This window comes from Coloeus monedula, assembly GCF_965178545.1.
Source record: "Coloeus monedula genome assembly, chromosome: 7".
NCBI lineage: Eukaryota > Metazoa > Chordata > Aves > Passeriformes > Corvidae > Coloeus > Coloeus monedula.
In genome coordinates, this window is record NC_138787.1 from 1,651,957 (window position 1) to 1,664,567 (window position 12,611).

The 12,611-nt window shown below is 44.6% G+C and overlaps 1 protein-coding gene across 5 annotated transcripts in view; it reads left to right on the plus strand.

The window, feature by feature from the left end:
• The window catches only part of AGAP1 (ArfGAP with GTPase domain, ankyrin repeat and PH domain 1), a 306,992-nt gene that overhangs the window by 150,903 nt on the left and 143,478 nt on the right, over window positions 1-12,611 (plus strand). For all 5 annotated transcript variants that reach the window (XM_082285201.1, XM_082285204.1, XM_082285202.1 and 2 more), the window contains one exon: window positions 173-265. In XM_082285201.1, coding sequence (XP_082141327.1) covers window positions 173-265 — 93 coding nt within the window. The remainder of the gene's footprint in view (window positions 1-172; window positions 266-12,611) is intronic.

Genomic DNA, 12,611 nt, shown 5'->3' on the forward strand with positions numbered 1-12,611 from the left:
TAGGATGGTTGTGTACTTGTGTAGATCCAACCTGCAGCTTTTGAGCCTAGATTTACCTGCCAAATTATTTTTTAATTGCCTTCCCGCTCCCCCCCCCCAAAAAAAAAAAGGCAAATGAGAGCATCCTCCGTGTGCATTTAATAGAGCACAAACTTTTCTTTTCGCTCTGCAGTCTCGGAAAGGGAGCGACCCAGACAAAGAGAAGAAGGTCCTGGAGAGCAGAACAGACAGCATTGGAAGCGGCCGAGCAATCCCAATTAAACAGGTAATGCTGAAATAGTTGCATTTTTTTTCCTCCCCTGCTTTCCATAGTTGGGAGACACACCTCGGGTCCGCGGCACTGCGGTGGCGGGGCCGAGCGCCGAGCGGCGTTTGATGTGCGCCGGTGATGAATGTGGAAGTCACTCACTTGACATCAATTAGGAGAGGTTCCTATGTGTATTAAAATAGGATCATTAGAATAAGAAGAGGGAAAATGTGACAACAGGCCTAATGAAGTGCAGTCTGCCGGCCTGCATATGGAGCGGGTTTCTAGGCTGTGCTGGCTTCAAAGCTGCCTTTGTAGAGGGGGCTTTGATTGGGCCGAGTGCTGCCAGGCGCAGGGTAAATCAGATCGCTCGACAAGAGCCCCTTGTGATCGCAGGAATAGCCTGATGTGGCCCTAATTTGCTACCACAGACGGACATCTGAACACAGTTTCAGGCTGCTCCGTAACAACGAGGCAATTAGTTGTGATAATCATGGCCGGTGTGTCAGCTGCGCGCTCTTGTTTGTAATTTGCTAATGAAGGAATTGTAACTTTGATTAGGTTCAGTTTCATTTAGACCTTATTATATAAGAGAACGTTTACAGCTGTAATGTGTGGCCTTAATTAAACTTTCTCATTACACAACAGGACTTGAAGCCGAGGATTTGTTTTGGTCTGTTTTACTAGCCTAGATGCGCTTTCATTAGCCTGGAAACTCGATGCTAAATTGTAGCTGGGAACACTCCTCTGCAAGGCAAGAGCAAGTGCCAGTGTTGGATGGGAAGTATTTGGGGAATGAGATGATTGACTTTCTCAAATGAAATGGCACTGACTCCATGTGGTTGAGATCTCCACGTTCCCATGGAATGCTTCTCACACGGTTTCTGTGCTAGTGTTTGCAAGTGTTTACTCATGTGTGAGTCGCCTTGCTAGAGATAAGCTCCCGTTCTTTTCCACTTATTTTCTTCCCCATGTTTCTTTCCAGTTGTTTTGGTGCCTTTCCTGCCCTCCAGAGGCTTACTTGCCTCTCCTAATCTTCCCTCAGTCCATGCCTTACCTTGCCAGGTAGCCCTGGATGTCCCATGTGGAGCTGGGTTTACATATTTTGGGGTGTTTTGTGTTTTTCCTCTATTTCTGGATGTGAGGAGGAGGTGATTTTGTACCCTTAACTATCAGCTGTGATTTTTCTTCTTAAAGTCATTCTAAAAGACCTTTTGGGACCATCAGGCAGCAAAAATGCTGTTGTGTGTGAATCTCTAGTAGGCAAATTTTAATCAAGCACACTGCAATCCAGAAGAGCAGTTTGAAAGCACAGGAGCTCAGTATTTGGCTCTGCATTCAGGGGAGGAGATTCCAGGCATTTGAAGCAAGCTACAATTTTATTTTCCTCCAGCTTTTGTATGGTACAGGATGGGTTAGACCGGCTGCAATCCTTCTGGGTAATGCTAATTAAACAAAAGTGCAGCTGAGAATGTAAAACTGAGGAGTGGATGTGCCAATATTTATTCCAGGCATACGTACTGTTCTTTCCTAAAATGCTGTGGTACGGAATTAATTTGATTAAAAATGCACTCGTAGGGAGAGTATTGTAAGATAAATATCGTAAGTGTGATTGTGCCACAACGTGTTGTAATGAAGTATCCCCTACAATAGCTGGAATTTCTGTGTGGAAAAATTCTCCTTGCAACCCTGCTCGTGTACCAAATGTGAGCAATCTTTTGGGAACGTGTCCTTCTTGTTACTAGTCCCAATTATGGTAATTTCATTTTGTCACGTACAAGCCATTACCTACAAATCCTTGATGTGTGTCCTCAGCAGATCCATCCTGTTCATTGGGGTTTGGGGATGGGAGGTTGGGAGGTGTGCAGTGCTGTAGGGTGGCTGCTCCCAGTGGGATTTCACATCACACTGAGATGTAAAGAGGGGCGATTTTGGAGGTCTGGTCAGTAGAGGTGGCTCCAGGGTCAGTTGTTGATACAGCCACATTCTCAGGGGGCTCGACAGGTGCCTTGGACCTGTCTCTGAGGCAGCAGAAATTCCTTCTAGGAAAGTTGATGTCTTATTTCATACCTTAATTGGGAGTAAGACAGAGGGATGTGAAAGGGAACTTCTCAACCTAAAAGTCTTAGTGCTGCTGTTCTTCTTAAGATGAGAAGCCTCTTCCATCACGATGTTTTCTGTGGCAAACGGCATCAGAGAGTCAGGTTGGAAAAGCCCTCTGAGATCACCAAGTCCAGTGTTTAAACAAGCACTGTCAAGGCCACCACTAACCCGTGTCCCCAGGTGCCACATCCTCATGGATTTTAAATCCCTCCACAGATGGGGACTCCACCACTGCCCTGGGCAGCTGTGCCAGGGACTGACCACCTTTTCAGTGAAGAAATTTTTCCTGATATCCAACCTGAACCTTCCCTGGTGCAACCTGAGGCTGTTTCTTCTTGTTTTGTCTCTTATTGCTTGGGATACTTGGGGATAGAAAGAGAAATCTGGTTTCAGGCTGGAGCATTCCCAGGATTGCTGTGGGAGAATAAAGCTAAACAACAATAACAACAAGAGCTCCACCATAAAAAACCCCAAACAAACAACAAAACCAAACCCAACAACGCCCCACAAACAAATGATAAAACCTCCAGCCAAAACAAGTTCTTTGGAGGCTGGAAATGTGGTTTTGAGGAAAAACGGAATCTCTCCCAGCTCTATGAAAGAGTTGCTGATCATTCTGTATCCAGGAACAGACCTGCACAGCTTGCCAGTGGGTTTTGATCAAAAGAAGCCAAGAGTTGCAGCCTGCTCCTGCATTCCTGTTCTTGGTCCCTGAATCCCTGTGAGTTTAAAGGAAATCCCTGGGAGTTTGGGAGAGTTTGGATGGAGCCCTGAGCAACCTGGTCGTGGGGAAGGTGTCCCTGCCCATGGCAGGATGCTGGAATGAGACGGAATATAAGGTCCCTTCCAACCCAAACCATTCCAGGATTCCATGGAAGAGGTAAAATTATGAGTAGCCTCTTTCCTTCCAAGGAAACACCTCATTCCTTCAGGGCTTTATCCTTAACTCAGAGCAGCCTGGTCAAAAAGAGTTAATGTTCATATTCTCTGTGTCCTTTCTACGTGGTAAAGCTGATTTTTCACTGCAGTGCTAAATGTGATTTTATTGGGCTAAGCCATATAAAGCTGTCCTGACGACCCTTCCTGCTCCCAGCAGAAACCCCAAATGCAGGCAATGAAAAGCAGGCTTGTTTTTAAAGGGTGGCTGCTCACTCCTGCCAAAATACTCTTAAGGTGAGTGAAATTTTGGGAAGGCCCATTTCCTGGGGAGGTACCAATACCTTGTGCATGCACAGCCATATCAGCATGCCTTAAATCCCGGACTTTAGCAGCTACTGAGAACTGGGAATGGCAGAATTTTAAAAAAAGGATACAAAATTTCACTTGTGTGCTATTTCAATGTCTTGTGCAAGTCAAATGGAGTCAGAAAAAGTCTTGAACAATATTGGCTCCAAGTTAAAATCCGTAGAAAGTTCTGGACTTCTGAGGAAGAGGTGCTTAAACTAAGAATATTTAAGCTATTTTCTGTAGCACTGCTAATAATACAGCGAGTGGCTTGCTCTGATTGGAGAATCCTCCCTTCAAACCCATTTATTCTGGAAAAGAAGACTTGTTCCTGGTAAGCCTGAGTGAATATTTTGAAGCACACGTTGGGCTGTACAGTTTTGGGAACTTGGCTTTCTAGGATGGGAGGTTTCGTAGTGTTTGGGGAAAATTACTTCGGTTTTCCTGGGTTTGGGAAATCTTTATCAGTAGGGCATATTCAAATTTGAAAAAAAAACTGCACACAACAAGAAAAATAAAAGCAAGAAGCTCAGCTCAGCGGTGAGGGGGCTTGTCATGTATTAATTTTTCATTGCTGTGGAGAATTGTACATACATAATCACTTGATTGCAGTGGGAGTTAGCGAGCTCCTATGGTGTCATTTGCATAAATCTTGTTAAGTCAATGGCAGTTAATGAAGTACAAATGAGCCTGGAGAAGGTGACATGCAAATCGTGGGTGGCAGATGGGAGGTCTGTTTTTGGGATGGCAGCTGTGTGCTCTTTCTTTTTTTTTTTAATTTTTATTATTTTTTTTCCTCTGTCCTGCCCCCATCCCCCCCAGCCTGGAGTGTAAATAAATACGTAAGGGCTGGCCTTGACTTTCTGCTCCCAGCCCTTCTTCTCTTTGCCCTTTGCACTTAATCACAGATGCTCACATCATTATAGACTCCAGCTATATAACCTTGACTGTTCTTTTACCAAAAACTGGCCAAAACTGATGTTTGACAGGTTGTCTCCACCCTTGGCTTACCCTGGGAGGTGCTGCACCTCTCCTGCCACCCAAATTCCTGCATCGCTCAGGGATAACAAACTTGAAGCCTGGATTGGAAATAAATGTTCTAATGGTTAATGCTGTATTGATGACACAGTGAAAAATTTGCCATCCATGACTTGCAAAGGTGAACTTCAGAATCCATTCCCTTCCCACAGTTTGCAAATGGCTGGATTAATGGAGAAAGTGGAATATCTTATTCAGGCTTTACTTTTAGGTGATATTTCAAATGACCTTCTTTGCCTGCCAGCTTGGCACATTTAAGTACATTAAAGTAATCTTAATGAAATTAGGTATTTTGTCTTTTTTCTTTTCCCTTTACTCTGACCTAAAAGTAGCAAATATTTTTTATGTCGAGGCAATGGGGTGGCATCACTGATCTGCTGTTCATGAAGAAGAGTTTGGTTCCTGGATGCATAAGTTACAGTTTTTCCTTAAGATGGGCATAAACAAAACTGGCACTTCCCAGCGTACATCTGAATTTTATAAAAAATCATTAAACTCAGCAGAGGTAGCTTTGAAGAGGCTCTCATCAGATGTCTAACATTAAAAAACCTGTCACTTTTCCTCAGCTCCTCACAGGTGTAGGTCAGTCTTGCCTCTGTTTCACTAGAGATTTCCTACTCCCTAAACTTGGTTTTGTTCATTTTTAGCCCTAGTTGGGATGTTTAAGCACCAGTTACACAGTTGCAGCTCTTGCATGGAATAACACACAATGCTGTTACCTTGGTGCTTCCATGGAAGCTGTGAGATCATCCTGCTTGCAATGTGTTTTCCCTTAAAATACCCGTAGCTGTCTGTCCAGCTGCTGGAGCATTTCAGCAGGCACGGCACTGTCGTGGCAATAGGTTTTGAAAAGGGATCATCTGCCATGTCTGGTCAGTCAAAGTGATGTCCTTAGTCATCCTCACTCCCACAAGAGCACTGCAGTGCTCCGGGCAAGTGTCACATCCGAGACTCGCCATCCTCACAAACAGTAAATGCTCTTTGCAGCAGCTTTCCTGGCTGCAGATGTTTACTTGGAGTCTACCAGAAGAGAGAACAAATAAGCAACGATCTTAGCAGCTCTTGCTGCTTAATTCATCGGACTTGACAGGGTGAAAAAAACGATCTAGAGGAGCACGACAGACAGATGATGCTACAGCCAGGAGTGCCTGTGCTTATCTGATGGCTTCTCTCTTCTGTCTGAGTTCAGCATCAGGTTGTGTTTTGAAATGAAAGTGGCTAATGCAGGTAGGGGCCAAAAGCAGTTCAGAAGGATGGCAGCAAACATGTGGAGGGCTCACAGAACCCGGGATTTACTTCCCTTCCTTACAGCTGTGTGTTTCTGCACTGAAGCCCCTGTTTCACCAACACACAGACCCAGCCCGCTGTGCTGCTGCTTCTGCTCCTAAACAGAGAATCCCAGAGTGGTTTGGGTTGGGAAGGACCTTAAAGTTCATCTTGTCCCACCCCCTGCCATGGGCAGGGACACCTCCCACTGTCCCAGGCTGCTCCAAGCCCCAGTGTCCAGCCTGGCCTTGGGCACTGCCAGGGATCCAGGGGCAGCCACAGCTGCTCTGGGCACCCTGTGCCAGGGCCTGCCCACCCTCACAGGGAGGAAATTCTTCTCCATATCCCATCCAACCCTGCCCTCTCAGAAGCCATATCCCCTTGTCCTGACACTCCGGGCTCTTGTGAAAAGTCTCTCTCCATCTTCCTCTTAGGCTCCCCTCAGGTCCTGGAAGGAGCATTGACCAAAACTCCCTCTGCTTTGTATTTTTCCTAATGGATGCTCAGGTAGGTTTGTAGACTGTTGTTTGCAAGGCAGCGCTGGGTGTCTCCAAGGAGCAGCTTTCCCAAAGTCAGGACTGATTTACAAGGAACTGGCAGATGACATGGTTTGATTTATTTATCTCCAGCGTGAGGTGTAATTTCCTCTGTCACACGTCTGTCTAATCACAGTAATCAGTCTCCAGATCAGCTTGTACAAACACCAGGGTATGGTGTGGAGCCAAATACTCTTAGTGCTGAAATCTTCTGTGTAATTCCTCTGCAATTGTTTATAATCAGAACATACACATTTTGCTGGGGTTTTTTTTTAATTAGCTGATTACCAGTTATAAAATGTTTTGTGCTCGCTGTGGTTCTGTAAATTGTTAACTGGTCGCTACCAGTATAATTAAATATTTCAGAGCACTTGGCTGTGGTTGCATTGAACTGTGAAGAAATAATGTTATATAGCCAATCAAAAAGAGATACTTGTAAACTCATTTAAAGCGTCAGAGTGTGTTAGGACTATCATGGTGATGCTTATTGCAGGAGAAATTAAAGATACAGTTTTGTGCTAAGAGGCAATACAGAAATTAGTTCCTGAATTAGTTGTTAATTGATTTGGTAATTCCCTGGGGTCTGCATGCTCTTTTTTCCTTTTTCGTTGTTGCATTCAGTTAACAGTGACTATTCCCAGTGCACTTGAAATATTTTTTCCAATTAGATCAAATGTGCCCTTACATCAGAAGAATGGCTTCAGCTCCATGTACCTGCCTGGAATAATGTTTAATTTGACTGTGGAAGCCTGGTTTGTGGGTTTTTCCACTTGATGAGTTTCAGATGCCATCCCAAGAAAAGCTGTAGTCCTTAGAATTTGAAATAAAGTAGCATTGAAAAGCTGTCTTGGACATCTAGAGCTGGGAGCTCCGGGTGTTAAACCCTTCCCTTGCCCAAGGATCAGGCTTCTACTCCAAGAGCACGGCCTCTTCTGCCTCTTGGCCACAGCCTGCAGACCTGGGCACGAGCCTCAGCCTCTCTGATTGAGACAATTCCTCTTTTTCCTCATGCATCCATCAGTTTGTCCCACTGGGTCCTCCCATCTGCTTCCTCCTGCTTGCTGGAGTCTGCTGGTTTCCCTTCCTGGGATGTCTGAGGATTGCAGGAAGAAGCTGGAATTTGGGTCTTTGGCTTATAAAGATTAAATTTCTAATATGTTTCTTTTAATTAGTCTCCTAATTTTTCATAGTCCCTAAAATATGAATTTTCTGTTTCACATCTTATAAAATGTTATTGCACCTCTAAATACTTTGAATACCCAGGCCTGTCATACAGTGATAGTGCCAAGCATTCTTAGACCAAGGTGAGCTCCCTACAGCTGTTCCACGGGTGCACTGAAGGATCCATAAATGAAATATTACCAATACACTTTTCAGAGAAATTGACTTTCCATCTCTTTTTTTGACTTGCCATGGCTGTGACCTGGAGCTAAGGGTGTATTTAATTGTTTATTAGTGTTGATTTGGGCAGGGGGCACACAATTTCAAACATAATGTTCCATTTATTTGTGTGGCCCAGCCTTCAGAGTGAGCAAAGGAGACCAGTGCTTTGTAGGGCAATGATGGAGAGTAGCAGGATCACCCAGCTTTAAAAACACAGGGAAATTTTATGTTTCCTGAATGTTTTATAAATGTGTTTCCTAAATGTTTTATGTGTTAATGCCATAAGAGGTCGTAGATTGCTTATGACTGCCAGTAAGAAGTGTTCAACTCCATCTTCCTTATTTATTGATTCATTTATTTTAAATCCCATCCAAATGTAGTTCTCTTGATGTTTCTTGAAAGAGACAGGGACAAACTTGTGGGTTAGAGTAGCAGCTGATGATTTCCTAGCTGACACATCAGGTGTGATTGTAGCTCTTGCTCATCCTTAAGATTCAAAAGGAGAAGATTCAAGAGGAGACATTCCAGCTTTTGTTTGGAATAGTGTTGATCAGGTTAAGCATCCTTGGAGAGACTGTGCAAAGAGAATGGAAGCAGGGAGGAGCAGAGTGCCAGGAGATTATCAGCCTCTGCAGAAATAATAGGGAAAGAGCTTTTCTTATCTAAAATACCAATTTTTTTTTAAAAGTGGGGGAAGAAATGCCTATTGTATAAAAGGAGCCAGGTGCTGCACTTTAGGATAAACCAGTCAAGGGATCTGTTTTCCAGTGTTGGTAGGAGAAGGCGCAGAGCATTTGTATTTACCTGAGGCTCTAACATGACCATCCTCCTCTTGTGCCTGGTGCTGAGAACGGGCTCCCCCAACTTCCAGGATTTTGGGTCCAGTAACAATGGAGTGAGTAGGGCTGGAGCCTACAGGAAGCAAGCCAAGCAGTCCCTCTGGTGAGACTATGGAGGATTTAATACATTTGGGATGTTCTCATCCTGTTCTGTGTGCTGGATATTGCAAATGCTGGAATGTCCGCAGGACAGAACATGGGGAAGAGCTATCAGAGTGCTTTGGTGGAGAGGAGGAGGCAATGAGCAAAAGCAATGGAGGTGTAAAAGGGAACATCAATAAAGCAAGCCATAATACGACTTTAAAAAATTTATTAGAATTTTCCAGTGCTGGAATGGTGTAATATATCAGGGTGGCATGTCAGTGTGACATGCAGAGAGTGACAGCAGCGAGGGCACTGTGGGATCTTCACTGTTGCCCTAAGGCTCCAAGCTGGCCCCTGGCCAAAAGCCTCTGACTCGAGGTGATGCTTCAATAGTTGCATCTAGAAAATGCTTTACAAGATGCAGTCTCTTTATCTGAGCCACCTTCATCTGTCCAGGTAATCAAAACACCCCCACAAAACTATGGCATCGGTCGGTGGCTGAGTGCATGAGTTTATAGCCACAGAATCAGAATATCCTGAGCTGGGAGGGACCCACAAGGATCAAAGTCCAACCCCTGGCCCAGCACAGACACCCCACCAACCCCACCCTGCGCATCCCTGGCAGCGCTGTCCAAACGCTCCTGCAGCTCTGGCAGCCTCGGGGCCGTGCCCATTCCCTGGGGAGCCTGGGCAGTGCCCAGCAGCCTCTGGGGGAAGAACCTTTCCCTGATATCCAACCTAAAACCCTTCTGAGCTCACAAAACTCCCTGCAATCCCTTGTGTTGGGCAGCAGCTCAGCGCTGGCTTGGCTTGGGGGGACACCTCCAAATCAGCCAGCAGAGCAGGCAGAATTGGCCTTTACTTCTTTTCAGTAGACGAGATCTGAAATCAGAATGATTTGGGTTAGAAAGGACCTTTAAGGGATCATCTAGCCCAAATCCCCAGATGAACAGGGACATCTTGTACTGGGCCAGGTTGCATCCAGCATGATGGGGACACTTGCTCAGGGAAGCAGTGGGAAAATGCCTTTGTTCCAAGGAGCTGCCGTGTGTCGGAGGTGAATCCATGCGCATCTGGGCCGGCTTTGGTGGCTGCAGCTCTTCTCCCAGGGCATGAGGAATTAGTCTGGAGAAGTGACATAAGAAGATTAAGTAGGAAGCTTGTGACAGTTAGCAAGTGAGGCTGCCTGGTAGACTTGGGTTGACACAATGATTATTAATATGTTGTAAAGATGTTTTGGGGATTCCACCATATTTGTGTGGTTGCCAGCAAAACGTTGACAGTTGCATTGTGGTTAATAAATTCATTTAGATTTATAAGCATTGTTTACAGAACCTGTTCGCCTGCTGAAACTCCAACAGCATCTGTTCCTTCGTACTAATTAACTGCTAATTACGAATGAGCTTTGTGTGTTTGTCAGTATAACTGGCTCATGCATTTTGTAAGGAACATTAACAAATTGATTTACATAGTGGCAAAGCAATCAAAAGAGTAAACTGAACAGCACGCAGTTAAAGCCCTTTAGCCTAATATTTTGAACAAAGCAAACTTTGGGCATTCTGAATGTTTTCATCGTTCTTTTGCTCCCATTTAATTGTGTGGTAATTGTGTGTGAATCTGGATCGGGGGTGTTGGCCCAGCATCCCTTGTTTCCTGTCTTATTTTGTGTGGGTTTGTGTTTTGTTGTTTTATTTTAAAGCCTTGGCGCTTCAGTTTATAACACGTGAGGAGGTGTTTTCCCAGAATATAGCTAACAATGGCAAATTAAAAACAATAAATGGCATGAAAAAGGAATATTGCTTTGGGGGGGGGGGACAGGGGGTGTTTGAAGCATTGGTGCTCTGACTATAACTGGTTTGGATATTTGAAATATGTGCTATGGAAGTCCTTACTCTTTGGTTTAAATACTGTTTTCTCTAATCCTGCTTTTATTCCAGAAATCCTGTGACTGCAGTAATTATCAGCACATCTTTAGAGCAGTCTTAGCAGCCAGGCCAGATGTTGGTACTTAAATATTTTGAATTTAAAGGGAATAATAGGCACAGGGTGCCCAGAGAAGCTGTGGCTGCCCCATCCCTGGAAGTGTTCCAAGGCCAGGTTGGATGGGGCTTGGAGCAACCTGGGCTAGTGGAAGGTGTCCCTGCCCATGGCAGGAAGGTGGAATTGTGTGGTCTTTAAGGTCCTTTCCAACCCAAACCACTCGAGTATTCTATAATTAAAGTGCAATTCTTACAAATGAAATCTCAGTTTCTTTTGTATGAGTTAAAACAGGGAGAAAAATCGTATAACTGAGCGTTTTGTTTATTGTAAAGGATCCTTCACGTTGTGATGAGTGTCATGATCAGATGACCCGGATGCATTTCACTTACAGGTGTCCTAAAGCTGTAAAGCTTGAAATGAACTTTGTAACTGCTGCTAGGGAGAAGACAAAAGCAATGTGGACACACAGTTGGGGGTTTAGTTTTCCCGAGCAGAAGCTATTCCAGTGAGGAGCAGACAGAGTGGTTTATACAGACTAAAACCTGCCAGGAGAACTCAATTGCTTTTTTGATGGAATTTCCAACTAAGTGCATGAAGCAAACGTAACAGATGTAAAGTATTTTGATACAGCCCCGCTTCGTCTTAATTGAGAGTTTATCCAAATGTGTTTGGCTAAAAACTGCCATGTGGATTGGATCTGGTCTGTGGGGGTGTAAACAAGCCCTAAAGCCAGAGCGTGGTCTGAGCTGGCTGGAAGGGGACTGAGCTTTGTTCAGCTCTGGGGACAGTGCCATGTGTCTGCTTGAAATGTGTACCTTCATCCTTGTGTGAAAGAACCAGAAAAAACAAGGGCAGTGTGGGAGAATGAACTGGAATGGGACTAAAACCCACCCACTCCAACTTCTGCTGCTTTAACCCAAATTTGGATGGCCTTTTGCTTTTATTTGCTTCTGGTAGCTCACCAAGACACTTCTCCAATGATCCCCAGGGACAGGCTCCTGTGCCTGGAATCAATGCCAGGATCTGACATGAGGCCTCAAACACGTCGTGGCTGCCCCTGGATCTCTGGAAGTGTCCAAGGCCAGGTTGGACAGGGCTTGGAGCAACCTGGGCTAGTGGAAGATGTCCCTGGACATGGCAGGGGGTGGGACTGGATGGGCTTTAAGTTTCCTTCTAATCCAGACCACTCTGGGATTCTGTGATTTCAGGATTAATACTGTAGGAGAAAGCTGCTGGGCTCTGGGGGCTGTCAGACCACAGAATGTTCTCTCTCAGGAAAAATAAAAGCGTAGTGATTTTGGCTTTCTTTGAAGAAGAAGGGGTGGATTTCCTTTTAAAAAAGGGGGGAGACTGTTGAGCAGTGAGATTCTGTAGGAAGGTCTGAGCACTGAGTCCATTTCTTTCCCCTTTATAACTAATCTGAGTCTTTGTCACAAAAGAAAAATACCAAGACGTACCATTTACGAAAGGGTTTATAGTACAGTATATCACCCTATTATGAATGACAGTGTTTAAATGGTTGGGTAGAGAACTGCAGAACTGCTACAAATCAAGGAGCTAGATTAACATCTAATGCTCTCTTCTCTGTGAATATTTCGGGGGGGAATTAAGAAATCTTCAAGTGCAGGAGGTATTGGAAAGAAAAACCAATTGAAATTACCTAAGTGGTTGAATTGTCTAGGAATTCTGGTGTCTGAAGTGAGCAATGCATTGGTACGGGAGAGGATTGAAGAGCAGGGATTGTTTAAGGTGACAGGTATCATCACTTTAGGAATCAGAATTGTACAGGCTGTTTCATGGCCAAATTAAAAACAAAGCAACTTTTTCAATGGGGGGAGAGATGCACTGGAAGTCCTTGACTAAGAGCTGAGCTCTGAGCAAACTGGGTGACAATTCTTGTTCAGGATGCAA